General features: G+C 36.3%; 1 protein-coding gene across 8 annotated transcripts in view; it reads left to right on the top strand.

Annotated features, from left to right (window-relative positions):
- The window catches only part of NEK1 (NIMA related kinase 1), a 152,125-nt gene that overhangs the window by 84,217 nt on the left and 47,807 nt on the right, over positions 1–20,101 (top strand). For 6 of the 8 annotated variants that reach the window (XM_031941991.1, XM_031941987.1, XM_031941989.1 and 3 more), the window contains 4 exons: positions 3,886–3,969; positions 4,441–4,524; positions 5,045–5,122; positions 16,808–16,903. In XM_031941991.1, coding sequence (XP_031797851.1) covers positions 3,886–3,969; positions 4,441–4,524; positions 5,045–5,122; positions 16,808–16,903 — 342 coding nt within the window. The remainder of the gene's footprint in view (positions 1–3,885; positions 3,970–4,440; positions 4,525–5,044; positions 5,123–16,807; positions 16,904–20,101) is intronic. The other 2 variants (XM_031941993.1, XM_031941988.1) reach the window with 1 other exon arrangement.

Genomic DNA, 20,101 nt, shown 5'->3' with positions numbered 1-20,101 from the left:
TTTCCTTAGCTTTTTTTTTTCCTTTCTCCTGGGTTATTGATTTTTTCATCATCACATCCATTCTTGTGATTTCTCGCTGCTAAGTAAATGACATGCAGTTCCCTGTCTCTACCCCTGAATTCCTCGCAGAACTTGAGGTATTTTCAACTACTTGTTAATTCTCAGCAGTTTAATTTAAAAAGTATTAATTAAGTCCTAAAGATTTCCTCAATATACTGTGATATAATTTGGCAGAACCACATAGCCATATACTGTCTAAGTAGGTCATTTGAAATAATATTACTGAAATGACTGAGAAAGTTGTGAATTTCATTCATTTCAATGAGTCTTCTGACTTTAGTGACTAGCAAAAATTCTAGGAACCACTTTTGTATTAATATTTATATTCTCTTACAATTCATTTATTTTCTTTTATGACTTCAGATGCTCTGCAATTTGGAGCATATAAGTTCAATACTGATATTGGTTTCTTGTCTTAAGTTTCTTTCAGCATAATATAAATTTCTTATTTAAAAACAAAATTAAGTCCCTATAAGGTACCAATATTAGGTACTGATGATAAAAAAGACAAAAATGAAAGTCCCTCATCATGAAGCTTACTGGAGGGTGCAGCATGTACACATATTAGTAAATATCTCTATTTAGATGTCCCATTGATATTCAAAATTAGCACATCCAAAATTAAACTTATCTCTATACCTGTATCCCTTCCAAAAGAAAACCTGTCTTTGGAGTTCATGTATTTTGTATATATCTGGAATATGCAGACGATCTCTCACATTATCCCTTGTCCTCATAAAGTAACTGTCCTATCTTCCTTTCCCTATCCTTTCTCTCTCAACATCCGTTTATAGCCTTTATCTTTATTAATAAGGTATTATAGCCTGTTCATACTTAGCATCTGCCATTACTGTCTAAATGACATTCAACTTTAATTCTTTGAATATTTTTATCCCACATGACTCTCAACCATACAAAAGATTATTAAGAAGGTTGACTTTGGTTTCCTGGAGAAGCTTGGGATCATTACAAGCATTATATATTTTCCAAAGGCAGTATAGCTCACTCTCATTCAGCTTAAGGATCATCTTTTTTGGTTACAGTGTCTGTCCAAAATTCATGCTTTTTAAAATTAGCCCTAGATAATTGTCCACTCAGATATTACAGTCCAGACTTTAGCATCTTTATTCATTGATTTTTCCTGTAAAACAAACTCTTTTGAGTGATGATGCACCTCATTTTAAGAGGCTCTGCAGTGGTCTTGAGTCTGATTTAATAACCACAATATCTACAAACAAGAACATCTGGAAGATAACACTTTCTGTATCAAATCCCTCTTCCTTTTTGAATCTCTTTTAACTATTCTTCAAAACAACTGTGAACTCCTTGGGTAAATATGCATCCCTTTGTACTTCTTAGAGTTATTAAACATCTATCTGTTAACATCTTTCAAGGCATCTCATATAATTTTTGAGAAATTCATTAAAGACACATGAGTAGAAGAAAGCCTTTAAGGAAGTTTCTTTCTCTTTTGAATCCAGTGCTTTTTAAAAATAAGCATAGGATGATCTTATATTATTTAGAGAAAATGGCAAGTTTATGGCGCTGAACTAATAGATTTAGCAAGTCCTCAAAAATTAGAATTAATCTTTTGCTGTTGCCGTGCTTTTCTAAAAGAATAGTATCCTCTAGAGCTTGAATTTCACTGGCATAGCGTCTTTCAGAATTCATAATTACTAAAAAATAGATTAAATAACATCTCCCGAAATAAAAGTGCATTATTTAGGACTTGAACTTCCTTTATTGTCATTATCTTTGTTTTTCTGTTAATTGAGATGCATTTTTATTGACTTACTCTTTAGCATGCTGTTTTTAAAATCAATGTTTTGTTTTTATATGGGCCAATTTCTGCAGATAAAACTATATAGAAGGTGACTAACTCTGAAATCAGAAGATCTGGGTTTAAATCTTGTCTTTAATTCTATCTGTATAACTGTGAGCAGGTCATATAACTTCAGGGCCATAGAGATCCTATCGATAAAGTGAAGGGTTGGACTCAATGGCCTCCAAAAATCTCTTCCAGCTTTTTAGATACTGTGGCTTTTGTACTAAAAATGTCAGTATGGATTGTTGAGCAGATTTTTAAGTCAAATGGTTTTTGAACTCCTGGTATTGTATTTAGAGCCACTTTATGGTTAGCAAGGGTTTATGACTACTTTAAAGTTACACTTTGTGTTTTTTCACAAATTAGTCTATTTCTTTTTCTTTTATTCAATAATGTTTGGAGCAATGTAATTATCATTTAATAAGATTTTAGCCTCTTAGCATAACAATTTTGAGAAGAGGAAACACTGATTAAAATGTATAAATTATGCTATGGTTGTTTAAAAATTAAAGTATTCTTAAGTCAGGAGTCACAATCTTTTAGCAGCAAAGAGCTGTGTTTATTTTCCTGAAAGGGATTAAAGGCAAGGTGGTAATGGCAGTTGAAGTCATTAAGCAATAATATGCCAATTCAGTGGAACCAGAGAGAATATTTCAATTGACTGTATTACCTGCTAAAAATACTGAAAAAACACAGAGAATGGCATGACAGCAGCAATAATCTTAAAGATGTACTTTTAGGATGCTGGAGTATTCAGATATACTGGTTGGGAATACATAGTTACATCTTTTGAAACTAAAAAATATTAATTAATGTTAGAAGTAATGTAAAACAACAAATTTTGTTTATACTTTTATTAAGGAGGATAATTTGTTAGTTTATTCTTTGTGACTTAACAGAAGAAACTATTCCCATATCTTATTCTTGAACTATACTATCTCTTCTTTTTCATACTATAGTTATTAGGAATGGGGAAAATATTCTTGTTGATGTTACTTTGTTTTCCCTGGATCCATCGATAAGAGTTGCTGGCATTTCCTTTTGTCTTTTTCAATTCATTTTGAGAAACATTTATCTTTTCAAAAGCAGGCACTTTGCTCCCAATATTCTTAATATCCCATTTGCTGCCCTCCCCCCAATTCAATAAGAAAAAAGAGTCTTATGAAGCTAAGTACCTTCAACCTAACTTTTTGATGCCATTTTAAAGACTGCATAGCATTGTCTCCCAACTTTTTCTCAGCTATTCATTTATGTCTACCAGTTGCCTATTACAGTCATCCAGGGCATTCAGTAAAGTTTCCTAGTTCTGCTGTTACTCCTATAAAATGATCATAGTATATTGTTTTTTCTGGAGCACAAGATAAGTAGAATAACAGAAGCAAAGAAACATGAAAAAGGCAGTTGATGGGATCAACCTGTATCTGTTAAAATAGACTGCTTTTTCATTAATCTTACTTTATCCTTATGCATCATAATTTGTTTAATTCACCAAGGCTAGGCGTCCATTAAAGGAAATGTTCTGTTTAAAATGGGTTTTTGATCCTTGCTCATTCATAAATATTCTGTCAGCCTTATCTGTTGTAACTGGACAGTTCTGCCTAACTTGATTTTGGTAAGGGAAATGTATTCCTGCCTAAGGTGAAGGCAGGTAATATTGGAAAGTAAATATTGAAAAAAAGAATGCATCACTAAAACTATTTCACTTGTATTTCAGGGAATAAGACTTGAAGACCTTTGAACTATTTACATATAATTAAAATGACAAGTAAGAATATGTGTGAAATGTAATTTGAAGATTTATGCTTTGATATTAATTGCCATTACATGTTTTCAATTAAAATTTTTCAATATAAGTAAAAGATATTTGTCAAGGGGCATTGTTAGAACTAGAAATGATCCTTACTTAGATCTAAAAAGTAATAAACAACTAGCTATTCCTATATAAGATGGGTGACATGGCCCCATTCATTTTTGAACTTAGTACATTAAATGATAAACAGGGTACCCTGCAAAACCTGACAGCTATGTGTGGAGGGAGGCCCAGTTCTTCAAGAGGAGGGAAACCAAGAAACAAGGAAGAAGAGGTATGCTTCCTGCATGTTCGCTACCTCCATCATCTAGCCACACTTTGAGTTTATTGACTTCTTTTCCTGCATGGTTTAACAAGTATTGGAGGCTTTTTAAGTCTATAGGGAATATTAATATAGTCAGGCTGGCATACCTCATAATTATTCTTTATAAGAACTTTATCACTCATATGATTTTTTTAAATTTGATTTCAACAAAAGGAAGAACTCCCGAAGCTGTTTTTTTTTTTTTTCCTCACCCAGGCAATATCTAATAAAATTACTTTCAGAGGAAGTCTGCTGAAATGAGTTTTTAAATTGACTGCTAATTTTGCACTCCCATTAATCCTTTCCAAATAATCTTGTGCTTTCTCTCTATTCTTCTGTTGTTCAAATTCATGCATTTGCTCAGTTTTTAAAAAATCATAATTCTCATATATTGATTGTTTTTTCCCTAAGTGAAAATTATTTTTTTTTTTGTTCTTATAGGAGTACTTGGCAAGATTAAAACAAATAAGACTTCAAAACTTCAATGAACGTCAACAAATTAAAGCCAAACTTCGTGGTGAAAAAGTAGGTTGAAAACTATTATTTTCCTTTTCTTTCAGTACTTGAGAGGATATTGTAAATAAGGGGAAAGGAAAACTTTTATAGATGTGTCAAAAAAAAAAAAAAAAAAAGACCTGAAATAAAACAGAGTGAAACAGGTAGAACAGATTCCTTTGCAAAGGATTTAAGAAGTTGATCAATTATGTAAATAGAAATGAATATTGAAATGCATACTTGTTTTTTCCCCCCAGGAATTTTGAGAGAAAATTAGATTAGATTATTGAATTAAGGAGTTAAAATGGTTTTTTCCTTCTTTCACATTTTATTGGGGATTTTTTGACCAAATGTATAAGAAGGCGGCCAACATAAGAAATATCATTTTTGAGAAGAGTTCAGTTAAGAGAAAAAAAAACAGCATTAAAATGCTTTCCAATTTTATACTATTGGTCATCTATCACACATAACACTTCTCAGAATTCATTTTCTAATTCAGAACAATGTGACCTTGTTGGCTTGCTTGTTCATATGCTAATTTATTTTATAGAATGATCCTGATGAATTCAAAGGACAAGAAGGGGATGAAGAAATAGAAATTAGACGCAAAAAAATAGAAACACTAAAGGTAATTAAGCTTGAAGTGATTAACACTTGCCAAAGAAACCAAGTAAATTTTAGGAATTGAGATGTGAAATATAGTTTTCTGGCTCTATGCCTTCCACCAAATCAAGAGTGTGCCTCTCTGTTCTTTCTCCCCCTTTACTCTCCCTCTCTCCCTTCTCTACTTCTGTCCTTTCCCCTTCCCTTCTTCCCCCCACCCACTTCCCCCACCCTTCTTCCTCCTCCACTTCTCCCACCTTTCTTCCTCCCCTTCATTCCTTCCTCCCTTCTTTTCTCCCTCCCTTCTTTTCTCCTTCCCTTCCTTTTTCCTCTCCTTGTAGAGGGCTGGAACTGTGGAGAAGTGTGCATGAAACAAGGTATTAACTCAGTAGAATTGATGAGATAATGGTTTTCCAATATAGTGATATAGTCACTCTAGTTTGATACAATGATAAAATCACTCTAGATTGGCTTATACTCGGTATACTATAATGACGTCATTGTAATAGGATATTTAAACTGGGGACAAAGTCAGACTCAGGAGGAGACTGGTTCAGACTGGCAGACTGCTGGAGGAGACTGGGTCAGACTGAGATTGGTCAGACTATAACAGAAAGCTAGCCTGAACATTACATTTTGGTGCTGGAACGTGGATGTAAGGATCAGCAGTTCAACTGACACAATCATGAGTTCAGTGGAGAAGTCCCCTGTGACCCAGAAATAGGGTGAGTATAAAAATAGACAAGCAGGAAAACTTCAATACGGGCTAAACTAGTCACTTTAGTTTTTTTTTGACTGAAATGGGACGAATACTAAGAAAAGTGTCTCCTCCCAACCCAAGGGAATATGTAGAATGCATAGTTAGGTTAATAAAGAAGCAAGATTTGTCGGTAACTTGAAAGCAGATCACTGGACTCTTAAATATATTAGAGTGCACGTTTCCTTGGCTATCTAAGGAAGAAAAATTAGAGCCAGATATGTGGGAAATAATTGGAGAGCAACTGATTGAAAATTATGAAGCTATGGGTCCTGATTCAATTCCTGAGGAAACAACTTTCTAACTTGTTCTAACAAGGCAACTGAAAAACATGGAGAATTGGACTGATTCTGTGCTGATGAACTTAAGGGGTTTGGTGCTTCTCACTTTCACAGCTCAGTTACACTCATGATGGAGCCATTAGGGTATTCTCCAACTCATGACTTCCCCCCTCAATTTTCTTTCATGGGTAGAGGAAGGAAAGGGAAGGGAGAAGGACAGTGACATCATCAGCATCACCCATGAAGCTAAAAGTGAAGGACAGGATATATCTGATTTAAAAATAGAAATGTACCCTGTGATTGAAGAGTTTGACTCCGTTTAATGTGGAAATAATCAAAGATCTGAAAAAGGCTTGCACTCTTTAGAGGTCTGCATCGTCTTATGTTAAGATGTTATTACAGAATTTGGCTTATGAAATTTTAGCCCCTAGGGACTGGAAATCTATAGCAAGGACATATTTAGAACCTGGACAAAACTTGCTGTGGCTTTCTGAATAGAGTGAATTCTGTAGGATACAAGCCCAACAAAATAGGCAACCTGGAGTTAAAATACTACTCACCTCTGATCAACTAGCAAGTTTAGGTCTTTATGCAGACACTTTGGCACAGATTAATTACTCTATAACAGCATACGAGCAAATTGCTGCTGCTGCTATCAAAGCATGGGGCACCTTCCCAGGAAGACAAGACAGAGGGGAAGCCTTCATGAAAATAGCACAAGGTCCAAATGAACCCTTTGTTGATTTTTGTGGGACGTCTATAGACAGCTGTCATATGAACTATTGGTGAAAATGTAGCAACAGAAATTATAAGACAGCTTGCTAAAGAAAATGTTAATGAGGATTGTAGAAGAATTGATAGTAGAATTACACAATGATGCTCCTTTAGATGAGATCATAAGATGCTGCGCCATAGTGGGCATAAATACCTTTTATACCCAGGCTATCGTGCAGACTTCCCAAGATCCGAACATGGGAAGACAGGGTCCTTTTGGGCAAGGGACTTCCAGAGAGACTTGTCAATGTGGTAAAAGTAGGGCATCTGAAAGCTCAATGTTGCATAGAGACAGAGTGAGAAAACAGGGTGGGAGAACAAGACCCAATACCCCATGTCCAAAATGCAACAAAGGCTTCCATTGGACATTAGAATGTAGATTGATTCAGGGAAACAGGATGTGGGGCCCAGCCCAAAAACACTTGGAGCATGATGGCAGTTGATGTTACATCCAGAGAGTCTTTAGAAGTTCAGTATTCAGACATGACCAATCAGCCGAGAAGCAATCAGATGGGAGAAAGGGATTACATAATCAATTAGCCAGGAAGCAACCTGATGGGAAAAAGGGATTACTATTGGGGCAAATAGAGTTTTATGCAGCTGGGACTACTAAGATATCCCCTGGAGAGGTGAAATCTGTTCCTCTCCCGCCTATGGATCCCTTGCCTCCAAGCACAGTAGGCTTGATCATTTCACCTCCTGACAGTGCTTACAAAACAGTGTCCATCTATACACTGATTTGGGAAACTGGGGTGTGTAGCTAATATCCCAGTCATTACTACAGGTAGACAATGTGTGACTTATAACCTACGAGAAGTAGTAGCATCAGATTTACTGATACAGACTCCTGATAAGCAATCTGGTGATATTTGCCCAGATTTTTACTCCCAGCAACAGAATCCAGGAATATTCTTGATTGCAGCAGTTACAACTGACTGACCTATGCTTACTATTTATATAAATGGCATACCATTAGAAGGATTGGTAGACACAGGTGCAGATCGTACAGTCATTAGAGGTGCCAGTTGGCCCAGTCTTTGGCCAAAGATTAAGGTAGACATGTCCTCTTTGGGTTATAGACATTAAGGATTGTTTCTATTCTATCCCTCTGGGTAAGGAAGGTATGAAAAGATTTGCTTTTTCAGTACGTAGTGTTAGTTTAGTTGAGCCTTATAAAAGATATGAATGGACAATTTTGCCACAGGAAATGAAAAATTGCCTTACTATGTGTCAAATGTATGTGGCTGCTGCTCTTGTTCCAGTAAGAAAAGCAATTCCAAAAGTTATGTTGTTACATTACATGGATGATATCTTGGGGTGTTACACCTGAGGAGCAAATGTTAGAAGCATGTCTACAAAAGACCATACAAATTGCATATAGCTCCAGAAAAAATTCAAAGGCACATTCCTTTTCAATATTTAGGATATGAAGTTATCCTAAGGTGCTTATAGTACAAAAGTTTTCTTTAAAAACAGAGAAGTTAAACCTTTAAATGACTTTCAGAAATTGATAGGAGATATCCAATGGCTGAGGCCAGTGTTAGGCTTAACTACCTCTCAATTACAACCATTATATGACATTTTAAGGCGAGACAATGGTTTAACTCACCATGCTAGCTTACAAAAGAAGCTCAAGAGGCTTTGAGAGAAGTTGAACAGGCTTCATCTAATACGGTTGAAAGAGTCACTCAAAAACCCTTGGAAATATCAATTTTTGTATAAAGAAGCACCCACAGAAGTCCTTCATTAAGGAAACCGTGTGATAGAATGGGTGAACCTTCCAGTACAACCAGAACAAAGCCTTACTCCTTACCCAGTGCTTGTGGTTAGAATTTTATTAAAGGCTGTTAAGCTAGCAGTATAATTATCTGGAATAAGACCTGACAAGATATACTCCTTTTATACCAATGGACAAATTCAAGTATGCTGTGAAACCATCCCAGAGTGCAAATTTTATTGGCCATGGGTCCATATTTTACACACAGGGGTCTCCATTAAAGATAACCTGGCTATTACATAATTGGTAATGCATTTTTGAAGAAAAGATTTCTAAGGTTTCTCTTTAAAAATCCAACTACTTTTATAGATGCATCCAAACATAACATTTGTGTTGTATGCTCTCATGACTTACCTATAAAGGGAATAGTCAGAACTCTTTCAGTCCACTCAGCAAAATGAATTGTACGCAATCATTCTAACTCTTACTTATTATGCAGGAGATATAAATATAATATCTGATTCAGCCTATTCAGTAGTGGTACAAAGAATTGCCACAGCCCAAATAAAATTTGTAGCTTCTAATTTATATCGGTTCTTTAAGGAACTTCAAGAACAAGTGAGAAAGCATCCAGGTTAGATTTATATCTTGCATGTCCACTCTCATACTGACTTCCAGGTCCTATTTTTTATGCCAATTCACAAGCACATAGCCTTCTAACCATTTTGGCTAATACTCCTTTATTTTAAGCAGCCCAAGTATCTCATTATAAATATCATCAGGCTGCTCGAGCTTTACGTTTGCAATTTGGAATAACAAGAGAGGAAGCTAGGAGCATAGTAAAAGCCTGTACAGCTTGCCTTTCTTTCCACGTTCCCTCCAGGGTTTGAGACCCAATGAAATTTGGCAAATGGATGTGACCCATTATAAATTTTTTGGTCGCCTGTCTTCTATCCATGTTGTGGTAGACACCTTTTCAGGATTTACTTTTGCAATACCAGAAGCAAAAGAGTCAGCCAAAGTGGTCACTGAATTCCTTATATAAGCTTTTGCAATTATGGGTGTGCCACAAGCAATAAAAACAGGTAATGGACCTGCATATACTTATAAACATTTTGCACACTTTTGTGCACAGTATCATACTCACATACCTTTTAATCCTCAAGGACAGGCTATAATAGAGAGGAGAAACAGATATCAAGGTGCTCCTCCAAAAACAAAAGAAAGGGGGAGGCACAGGTAACCCTAGAGAACTTCTGAATTTAGCTCTTTATACTATTAAGTTTTTGATAAAGATGCACTGGCTCCAGCAGACAGGTTTTATAACCCACCATAAGGGAAATGTCCAGTGCAAGCAGCAGATGATGTGAAACCATCCAGAAAGTGGTGAACAGCAGGGACCAGATAGATTAACTGTAATATTCTCTTTAAAATGTAATGTTCTCTTTTTTTCAGTTTTCTTGGGGGGGTCTCTAGAGGCAGCCTTCTTTCAGTTCAGTAATCACACGAGTAGCCAGGGGTTAAAGTCCAAATCCTTTAATGTCTCCTTCAAAGTCCTTTGTCCTTCAGTTGGGGCTGAGCTAGTTATCTAGAGGCCTTCCGGATCTTGGTTTCAGTGGAGAAGGGAAGGAGGAGAGCCTGCCACCACTTCTCTGTCTTCCCTACTTCTGATTCTGGCTGAGTTTGTCCAAGATTATATGGTCTCTTATCAAAAGTGTGAATCTTGTAGAACTATAGTAAGTACTAAGTACATGTACTGAACTATAGAACTGTTAAGCACCATGGTAAACAACCATTGTCTCTATCAATTCCACTTACTTAGCACCTTGTTTCAAGTTCTGCCCCATAACATCTCCCGCTTTCTTTTGTTTTTAGAACATAGGTGATCATGACCTCCCTGACTTTTCAAGGAGGTGATCACGCCTTCCCATCTGCTCAAAAAAGGAGTAAAAATACCATAAAAGGAGGTGATCACACCCTCCTTGATTTCTCAGGAAGGGAGATGAAAACACCAAAAGAAATGGGAAATCAAATCAGATTAGTGGGTTTCTGAAGGGTCTCACTCTTAAAACGGGTATACATAAATCCATCAATATGGGAGGTATTACACATAATTACATAGTGACATAACACAACCTAGTAGTGATGTAACAAATAACATGAATCAACATGAAGAATTACACAAGTCCATAAGTCCTGGAAATAGTCCAAAAGGAATCTATTGTCCATTACTTCCCGTGTCAGTAATTCAATAATTCCTGCAAGTTTTGAAGTCCTTTTTTTTTTTTTTATTTATTTTTTTTTAATTTAATAGCCTTTTATTTACAGGATATATGCATGGGTAACTTTACATCATTAACAATTGCCAAACCTCTTGTTCCCATTTTTCACCTCTTATCCCCCCCCCACCCCCTCCCCTAGATGGCAGGATGACCAGTAGATGTTAAATATATTAAAATATAAATTAGATACACAATAAGTATACATGACCAAAACGTTATTTTGCTGTACAAAAAGAATCAGACTCTGAAATATTGTACAATTAGCTTGTGAAGGAAATCAAAAATGCAGGTGTGCACAAATATAGGGATTGGGAATTCAATGTAATGGTTTTTAGTCATCTCCCAGAGTTCTTTTTCTGGGCATAGCTGGTTCAGTTCATTACTGCTCCATTGGAAATGATTTGGTTGATCTCGTTGCTGAGGATGGCCTGGTCCATCAGAACTGGTCATCATATAGTATTGTTGTTGAAGTATATAATGATCTCCTGGTCCTGCTCATTTCACTCAGCATCAGTTCGTGTAAGTCTCTCCAGGCCTTTCTGAAATTATCCTGTTGGTCATTTCTTACAGAACAGTAATATTCCATAATATTCATATACCACAATTTATTCAGCCATTCTCCAACTGGTGGACATCCATTCAGTTTCCAGTTTTTAGCCACTACAAAAAGGGCTGCCACAAACATTCGTGCACATACAGGTCCCTTTCCTTTCTTTATAATCTCTTTGGGATATAATCCCAGTAGTAACACTGCTGGATCAAAGGGTATGCACAGTTTGATAACTTTTTGAGCATAGTTCCAAACTATTCTCCAAAAGGGTTGGATTCGTTCACAACTCCACCAACAATGCATCAATGTCCCAGTTTTCCCGCATCCCCTCCAAATATCATCATTATTTTTTCCTGTCATCTTAGCCAATCTGACAGGTGTGTAGTGGTATCTTAGAGTTGTCTTAATTTGCATTTCTCTGATTAATAATGACTTGGAGCATCTTTTCATATGACTAGAAATAGTTTCAATTTCTTCATCTGAGAATTGTCTGTTCATATCCTTTGACCATTTTTCAATTGGGGAATGACTTGAATTTTTATAAATTAGAGTTAATTCTCTATATATTTTGGAAATGAGGCCTTTATCAGAACCTTTGACTGTAAAAATATTTTCCCAGTTTATTGGTTCCCTTCTAATCTTGTCTGCATTAGTTTTGTTTGTACAAAAACTTTTCAGTTTGGTATAGTCGAAATTTTCCATTTTGTGATCAGTAATGATCTCTAGTTCTGCTTTGGTCATAAAGACCCCCCTTCCACAGGTCTGAGAGGTAAAAGTTTTAAAGTCCTGCAATAGTCTCATCTTATGTTAGGGAATCCCAATGATTCCTGCTGGTTTTCAAGTCCTGCAACAGTCTTTATCAACAATTTTTCATCTCAGGGAATCCAGTGATTCCTACTGGTTTTAAAGTTCTTTATCAGTCTCATTATCAGCCATGCTCTTTCAGTGTCAGATGTTTCTTAGGTCTTCTCCTTTGTTTTGAGGGGTTTTTTTCTCTTTTTCTGTCTCTCTCCAGGTGCTCATTGGTATCCATCTGATTCCTTCTCTAGTTGTAGAGCTACAAGCAAACCCTTTCTTCCAAGCAGTTAACCTGTCTAGTCCCTTCTATTTCTACTTTCTAAATTTTTCGCATTGCCTGGAGATTATATTGGAGCTGCTGGCACTGGACACTGCCCTTCTGTTGGGTTAAAAAAGCCTGTATTCTCCCCAATTGTAATCCCTTTTTGCTATCTGATTGCTTTTCTGCTGATTAATCACATCAGAGTGCTCAACTTCTAAAGACTCTCTGGGTATAACTTTGGCTGCCATCATGCCCCACCTGTCTTTTGTATGAGATCTTGGAGCTGTTCCCCGCCTGTCATTTCCCTGGGTCAATCTACATTCTGAGGCCCAGTGGAAGCCCTTATGGCATTTTGGACATAGGGTTTTAGGTCTTCTCTTACCCTGTCTTCTCACTCTATCTCTATACCTACATTGGGTTCTCAGAATTTTTCCACATTGAAAGCATCGTCGAGTCTCTCTAGAAGTCCCTTGCCAAGAGGGACCCTATTTTCCCATGTTCATCATAGCCTGGGTATAATAAGCATTTGTGCCCACTGTGGCACAGCGTATTATGATCTCCTCTAAAGGAGCATCTTTGTGTGGTCCCCATATAATTCTTCTGAAAACCTCATTAGCATTTTCCTTAGCCAGTTATCTTAGTATTCTTGTAACTGCATTTTCTCCAATGGTTCTTGTGACAGCTGTTTGCAAACGTCCCACAAAATCAGCAAAAAGTTCATTGGGACCTTGCTCTATTTTTGTGAAGGCTTCCCCTCCATCTTTTCCTGGGAGGGAGTACCAAGCTTTGATTGCAGCAGCAGCAATTTGCTCATATACTGTTATGGGTTAATTAATTTGTGTTGAATTGTCTACATACTGACCCTTACCTGCTAATTGGTGAAAAGTGATTTGAATATTAACTCCAGTTTGCTTATTGCATGGGACTTGAATCCTTCATTATTCATGATACTCCGAAAGCCACAACAAGTTTTGTCCAGGTTCTAAACATGTCCTTGCTGTGGATTTCCAGTCACTCAGGATTAAGATTTCATAAGCCAAATTCTCTAGTAACATCTTAACATAAAATGATGCAGCCCTATAAAGAGTGCAGCTCTTTTTCAAATCCTTAATTTTTTCCAGATTGAAAGGAGTATCTTCTCCTTTGTTGACCTAAAGAGTCAAGCTTTTCAATCACAGGGTATGCATTTATTAAATCAGATATATCCTGTCCTTCATTTTTAGCTTTAATTAATCTTGTAGGTTGCTTCATAGGTGATACTGATTGTGTTACTGCCCCTTCCCCTTCTCCTCCCTCCCCCCATGAAGGATTAATTGAGGGAAAAGTCAGGGGATGGGAAATGCTCCTGCTGTGAAGTGCCATATTCAGAATTATACTTAACTCTATTCTTATCTGATTCTTCATCCTTTTCACCCAGTTTATCTGGATCCTCCCCCTCCTGCTCTTTCTTCTTTTTTCTTATTCTAATACTTATATAATTTCTTAAAGCCAGTTGTATTAAATTATGTGTATAAAGTGTTTCTTTGGAAATTGAGTCAGGTCCATTATCATTGTAGTATTGACATAATTGCTCTCCTAATTTCCATTCATCTGGATTCAATTCTTTTTCCTTAGAGAACCAAGGAGATGTGTACTGTACTGTTTCTAAAAGTTCAGTGATCTACTCCCAAGTTACAATTAATTAAACCTTGTGATTTTTTTATCAGTCTGACTAAACTTTCATCACATTTTCCTTTCAGGAGAGAAATCTCTTTTCTAAACATTTGTCCCATTTAGCTGAAATACTACTTTTACCCCTTAACAAAGTTTCCTTGTCTGTTTTTGTACTCACCCTAATTTCTGGGTCACTGATGAAGGTTCTTGGTCCCATGTTCTGGTGCCAAAATGTAATATTCTCTTTAAAATATTAATGAGGTTTTCTTGGGGTCTCTAGAGGCAGCCTTCGTTTCAGTTCAGTAATCACCACAGGAGTACAGCCAGGGGTTAAAGTCCAAATCCTTTACTGTGACCTTCAGAGTCTTATCTCATTCACTTGGGGCTCGGCTAGTTTTCTGGAGGCCTTCTGGATCTTGGTTTCAGTGGAGAAAGGAAGGAGGAGAGCCTGCCACCACTTCTCTGTCTTCCCTACTTCTGATTCTGGCTGAGTTTGTCCGAGATTATATGCTCTCTTATTAAAGATGTGAATCTTGTAGAACTATGGTAAATACTAAACACATGTACTGAACTAGAGAACTGTTAAGCACCCTGCTAAACAACCATTGTCTCTATCAATTTCACTGACTTAGCACCTTGTTTCATGTTCTGGCCCATAACAGTTAACTGCTTGGGGAGAGGGTTTGCTTGTATTCTCTATAGATGGAGAAGGAATTAGATGGGTGCCAAAGGGCCGTATCTGCCTTGTTCCTTGGAGAGAGATGGGAAAGACACTTGAAACGAAGAAGACCCAAGAAACATTGGGTGGTTCCATCACTGATTGTGTCCACCACTGAAAGAGTATGGCAGTTATGGCAATCAAAAAATTGTTGATAAGACTGTTGCAGGACTTTAAAACCTGCAGGAATCATTGGATTCCCTGAGACATGATGAGACTGTTGTAGGACTTCAAAATCTGCAGGAATCATTGGATTCTCTGACAGATGATGAGACTACTGCAGGATTTCAAAACTTGCAGGAATCATTGTATTCCCTGGCACATGACGTAATGGACAATAGATTGCTTTTGGACTATCTCTCAGCTGCTGAAGATTTTTGTGTGATTGTTATTTCTGTACCCTCCTTCTAGGACTTGTGGACATGTATAATTCTTTATGTTGATTCATGTTGTTTGTTACATCACTACTAGCCTGTGTCATATTACTGTGTGCTTGTGTAATACCTTCCATGCTGATGGATTTATGTATACCTATTTCAAGTAAGACCCTTCAGCCTAAAGGAAACTTGCTAACAATATCTGGTTTGGTGTTCTCACCTTCCTGAGAAGTCAAGGAGGGCATGACCACCTGTGTTCTAAAACAAACAAAAAAAAAGCTGGAGACAGAGCAAGAACTCTGGAGAAGTATACTTGAAATAAGGAATTGATGAGATAATGATTCTCTAGTTCACATATATCTAGTATGTTATAATGATATAATAATGATACTTACACTCATTAAACTGTAATGATGTAATTGTAATAGGGTATTTAACCTGGGGACAAAGTCAGACTCAGGGGGAGACTGGTTGAGACTGGCATACTGGCAGATTGCTGGAGGAGACTGGGTCAGACTATGACAGAAAAGTCACCCAAACATTATACCTCTCTTTCTCCCTTCTTTCCTCCCTCCCTCCCTCCTTCTTTCCCTCCCTGCTTGCGTGCCTGCCTTTCATTAATTTTTATTGCTGTCTTTTGTTTTGACATCATCCACATATCTCTCTGTATTAACCTTCTCTCTGAAAGAAAGAATGAGGAAAAGGGGGAAGGGGAGAGTCCCACAGAACTAATTAAGACATTAATAAATCTTATGTTTCACATGCAGTGTTCCAATATTCATGATACTCCAGATGCTGCATAAAAGATGTTTTGACATATCTTTTTGTAGCTCATGCTAATGATTATAATTTTGAAACATTCAACTTTGAAGATTTTGTTGTTCCTGTTTCCATTTTCACTCTTGTAGCCATGCATGTTGTTTTCTTAGGAAAACAGTTCTAAAAGCTTGTAGTACGGTGGGTAAACCACAGGATCTTAAATCAGGAAGACGAGTTCAAATGTGACTTTTCAGACACTGATTGGCCATATAACCTTGGGCTTGTCACTTATGCTCTTATTTGCTTCAGTTTCCTTAACTGTAATGAGGAGCCGGTAAATAGCATCTACTTCACAGGGTTGTTGTGAGATAGTATTTTTAAAAGCACTTAGCACAGTGCCTGACATATAATAGGTACTATATATATATAAATATTTTTTCTCTGCCTCTTCCTTCTTTTTACTTCCCTTTGCATCAGTTCATATAACTCTTTCCATACTTTTCTTACTCATTATTTCTTATAGCACAGAAATATACTATAATCTGCAGGTACTACAGTTTGTTGTCATTTCCCCTCTAAATGGTCATTACTTAATTTTAGTCATTTGCTACCACAAAAGTACTTCTATAAATACTTTCATGTAGTTTAGTGCTTGACCTCCTTTAGATATATGCATAGCCATAGGATCCCTAGATCAAAAGGTATAACCATTTTCATAAATCTTTAGTTGTGTGCTTTGGGTCTTCTTTCTGTGGCACTTATTCACTTCTGTTCATTTTCAGGCTCAGGTAAATGCTCGAGCTGCTGTATTGAAAGAACAACTAGAACGAAAGAGAAAGGAAGCATATGAGAGAGAGAATCGAGCTTGGGAAGAACATGTAATAATCTCTTTCATTACCATATGATCCATGCTAATTGATGAGATCTTCTTACTTTTTTAGATTAATCAAAACATGAATGTGTATGCTTCAAATTTGAAATTAATGAAGACTATTTTTCTACCATTGTGTACTCTCTTGGTAATGTGGATAACTAGATTATTTGAGAACACTAGTATTTTAGTATTTCAGTGCTGGCCATGTAGTTGGTGCTCATAATGAAAAAAAATAGAGAAATGGTGAGAGAATCTCAGTTATAATCATGTCTCTGTCATTGTGTGTGTGATTTGGCCAAGCCATTTAATCTTGTGAGATTCAGATACTTCATCTACAAAGTTAATAGGATTGGATCAGGTAAATGCTAGTTTCTTTTACTACCAAAATTCTATGAGTATCCAACTTGAATTAGAAAGTGATTCTCAGCTATTTTTTTGAATCAGCATAATCTGGTAAGTGACTTCAAATTGTTTTACTAAGCCTCAGCTTTTTTGGAAAACACCATGTTAGAGGAATATCCAAATGGGCAAAATATATTTTAGATCTTTATATTCAAATATATTTATCACTCTTTAAAATGAATATAACTCAAGTTCTGTCCTGTTACACTTTAACTATCAGTGTTTACCTAGTATAACAGTATTTCATGTATTTTTGTAAGTTTTCTATCATAAAATGGACTTATATTTCAGATTTTAAGAGACATAGCAAAAAAAATATTTAGTAAGTATTGTTTTTTTGGATGACTTATATTTTTTTCACTAAAACCTATTTTTTCATTGGTATAGGAAACTCTTGGTGAGGAAGTTTCTTTTGCCAAGGCAAATCAACATCTAGTAAATTGTGATTATTGTTTGATTACTATAGATTAATTGCTTGTGATCAGTCTATTTCAGCACTAGGACTTGAACACAAATCTTGCTCTCTCCGAATCCAGCTTTCCCATGCTATCTCTCACTTAGACAAAAAGCAACTCATTTTTAAGAAACTTAATGTGAATTGAATAAAATTTAAAATTCCATCTTCTTTGGGGTCTATGAAATCTTCTGTGAAATTCCTTTTGATCCATTTAATATGGTGAGAGCATGCTATTTGTTAATATTTATCTCAGTTTAAACCTTTTTTTTTTTTTTTGAGAGGCATTTGGTGTTAAGTGATTTGCCAGTCTAGCACATATTAAGTGTCTGAGGTCTGATCTGAACTCAGGTCCACCTGACTCCAGGGCTGGTACTCTATTCACTGTGCCACCTAACTGTCCCTGGATTGTTTTTTAATAATTAAATGTGCTTATAGTTTTCTAGCTGGCATTATGAAACAAGCTAAAATTTGGTGGCATTGCTGATTAACATTTTTTCCAAGTTGCATATTTCCTGGATATCTTATAAATTTATGAACCTCAGAAACTGGTGGTTGATAAAGTTCTGATGGTTCTAGTTTCACATATACTTCTTTGCCCTAATTCTATAATGAAATTTTCAGACTTTGGGCCTGGTCTATCTTTTTCTCTTTTTTTTAAATTGAGAGAATTTAAGAATTATACTTACATATAAATGCATTTATAGGAGTAAAGGAGCATTAAAGGAATAAAGTATAGGAGTATTGCCACTTTTATGTCTTATTTTTACTGTCTTATATTTAACATATACTTAATCCAAATTTGTAGTAGATTCCTTTATGGTTCTTTGGCTTTTCCTTATGCATGGAATGCTCTCCCTTCTATCTGCCTCCCGATTTTCTTGTTTCCTTCAAGTCCCTGCTAAAATTTCACCATTTATAAAGGAAGCTTTCTGCAATCTCTGTTAATTCTTGTGCCTTCTCTTTATTAGTCTTGGCCTGTTTAACTTTTATTTAGCTTATTTGTACATAGTTGTTTGTTTATTATCTCCCCAACTAAATTTGAGCTCAGGGGGAGGGACTTTCTTCTGCCTTACTTTATATCTCCAGAATTTCAGATAGTATATGGCAAATGGTAGATGTCAAGTAAATGCTGAGTGACTGACTAAATGTGTAACAGAACAGAGTATTGAGGATAGATATCTAGGTTGATAACCTGAAGGTCCAGTCAGATAGTGATGCTTTCATCAATAATGGGAAAGGTAGTAGTAAGGAAAAGGAAGTTTTAGAGGTAATGAGGAATTCAGTTTTGGGCATGTTGACTTTAAAATATCTACAGGACATCCCATTCAGGATGTCCAATAGGCAGTTAGAAATATGTCTAGATCAGCAGAGAGATTAGGACTAGAGAAGCAGAACTGATAATGGGAGCTGATGAGATCAGAACATGTGTTTTTTTAGTATCTTAATCATCCCCTTTCTCTCCTTTAGAGTGTGTGCATGTGTGTGTGTGTGTGTTCATCTCCTTTCCTGTCAGTAAATATTTATTAAGTTCCTACCTTTATATCTTTAGTCCCTATACTATACTAAGTGCTAGGGATACAAATATGAAGCCATCACTTATAAGGCCAATGGAGAAAGACTACACACAAAAGGGAGTTAAAGGAGAGGGAGGGTAAACGGCAGCTGGCACAAGAGTAAACAGTCTGAAGGCCTGAAGCTGGTGGGATATGAAGAGGCACAAAAGATCTCTATATATGGATGGATGCTTTGGGAGCAGTTCTTACTTAGCCCTCCAGCCAGAGGGCCCAGGGGGTAGCCAGTTGCTAATACAGTATGAGTCCTATAGCTAATGTCATGTCACTGAATGACTTGGGTCATGCTGTGGAAAGCTGCTGCTTGTTGGCCTAGGCTAGTTCTGGCTTTGCTGGCAGTCTCCTTTCCTATTGACTATGGGCTTTAGCTGCCATTTTGTGTGGTTCTGGAATACAAGAAGTAGCTTATTTTTCATTAGATTTCTTGATCATTATGCAATCTTGTACAAATTTAAGATTTTTGTTAGAGTAGGTAAATGGAAAATGATCAGCCTACTTTTTAAGTAGCGTCTTGACTGGAAGTTAGTAAGAAAACCTTTAATGTCCAAAGGAAACTTTTTCAAAGTTGGAATCTTGAGCTAATGTGGTGATAGCGAATTAAGAATTATGTGTTATGTATTTTTATAACTGGCTAGCATTAGAAATGTGCTGATAAAATTTTGTTAACACAGATTTTTTTAGGATTTAGGATTGCTACTCCCTTGTGAACTCTGGTCAAATATGGTGATTCCATTGTTATCAGTGATGAAGATAGTCAGTTACAAAAATATTG

This window comes from Sarcophilus harrisii, chromosome 6 (genome assembly GCF_902635505.1).
Source record: "Sarcophilus harrisii chromosome 6, mSarHar1.11, whole genome shotgun sequence".
NCBI lineage: Eukaryota > Metazoa > Chordata > Mammalia > Dasyuromorphia > Dasyuridae > Sarcophilus > Sarcophilus harrisii.
Note: the sequence above shows the minus strand (reverse complement) of the source record. Positions and strands in the feature narration are given on the sequence as shown.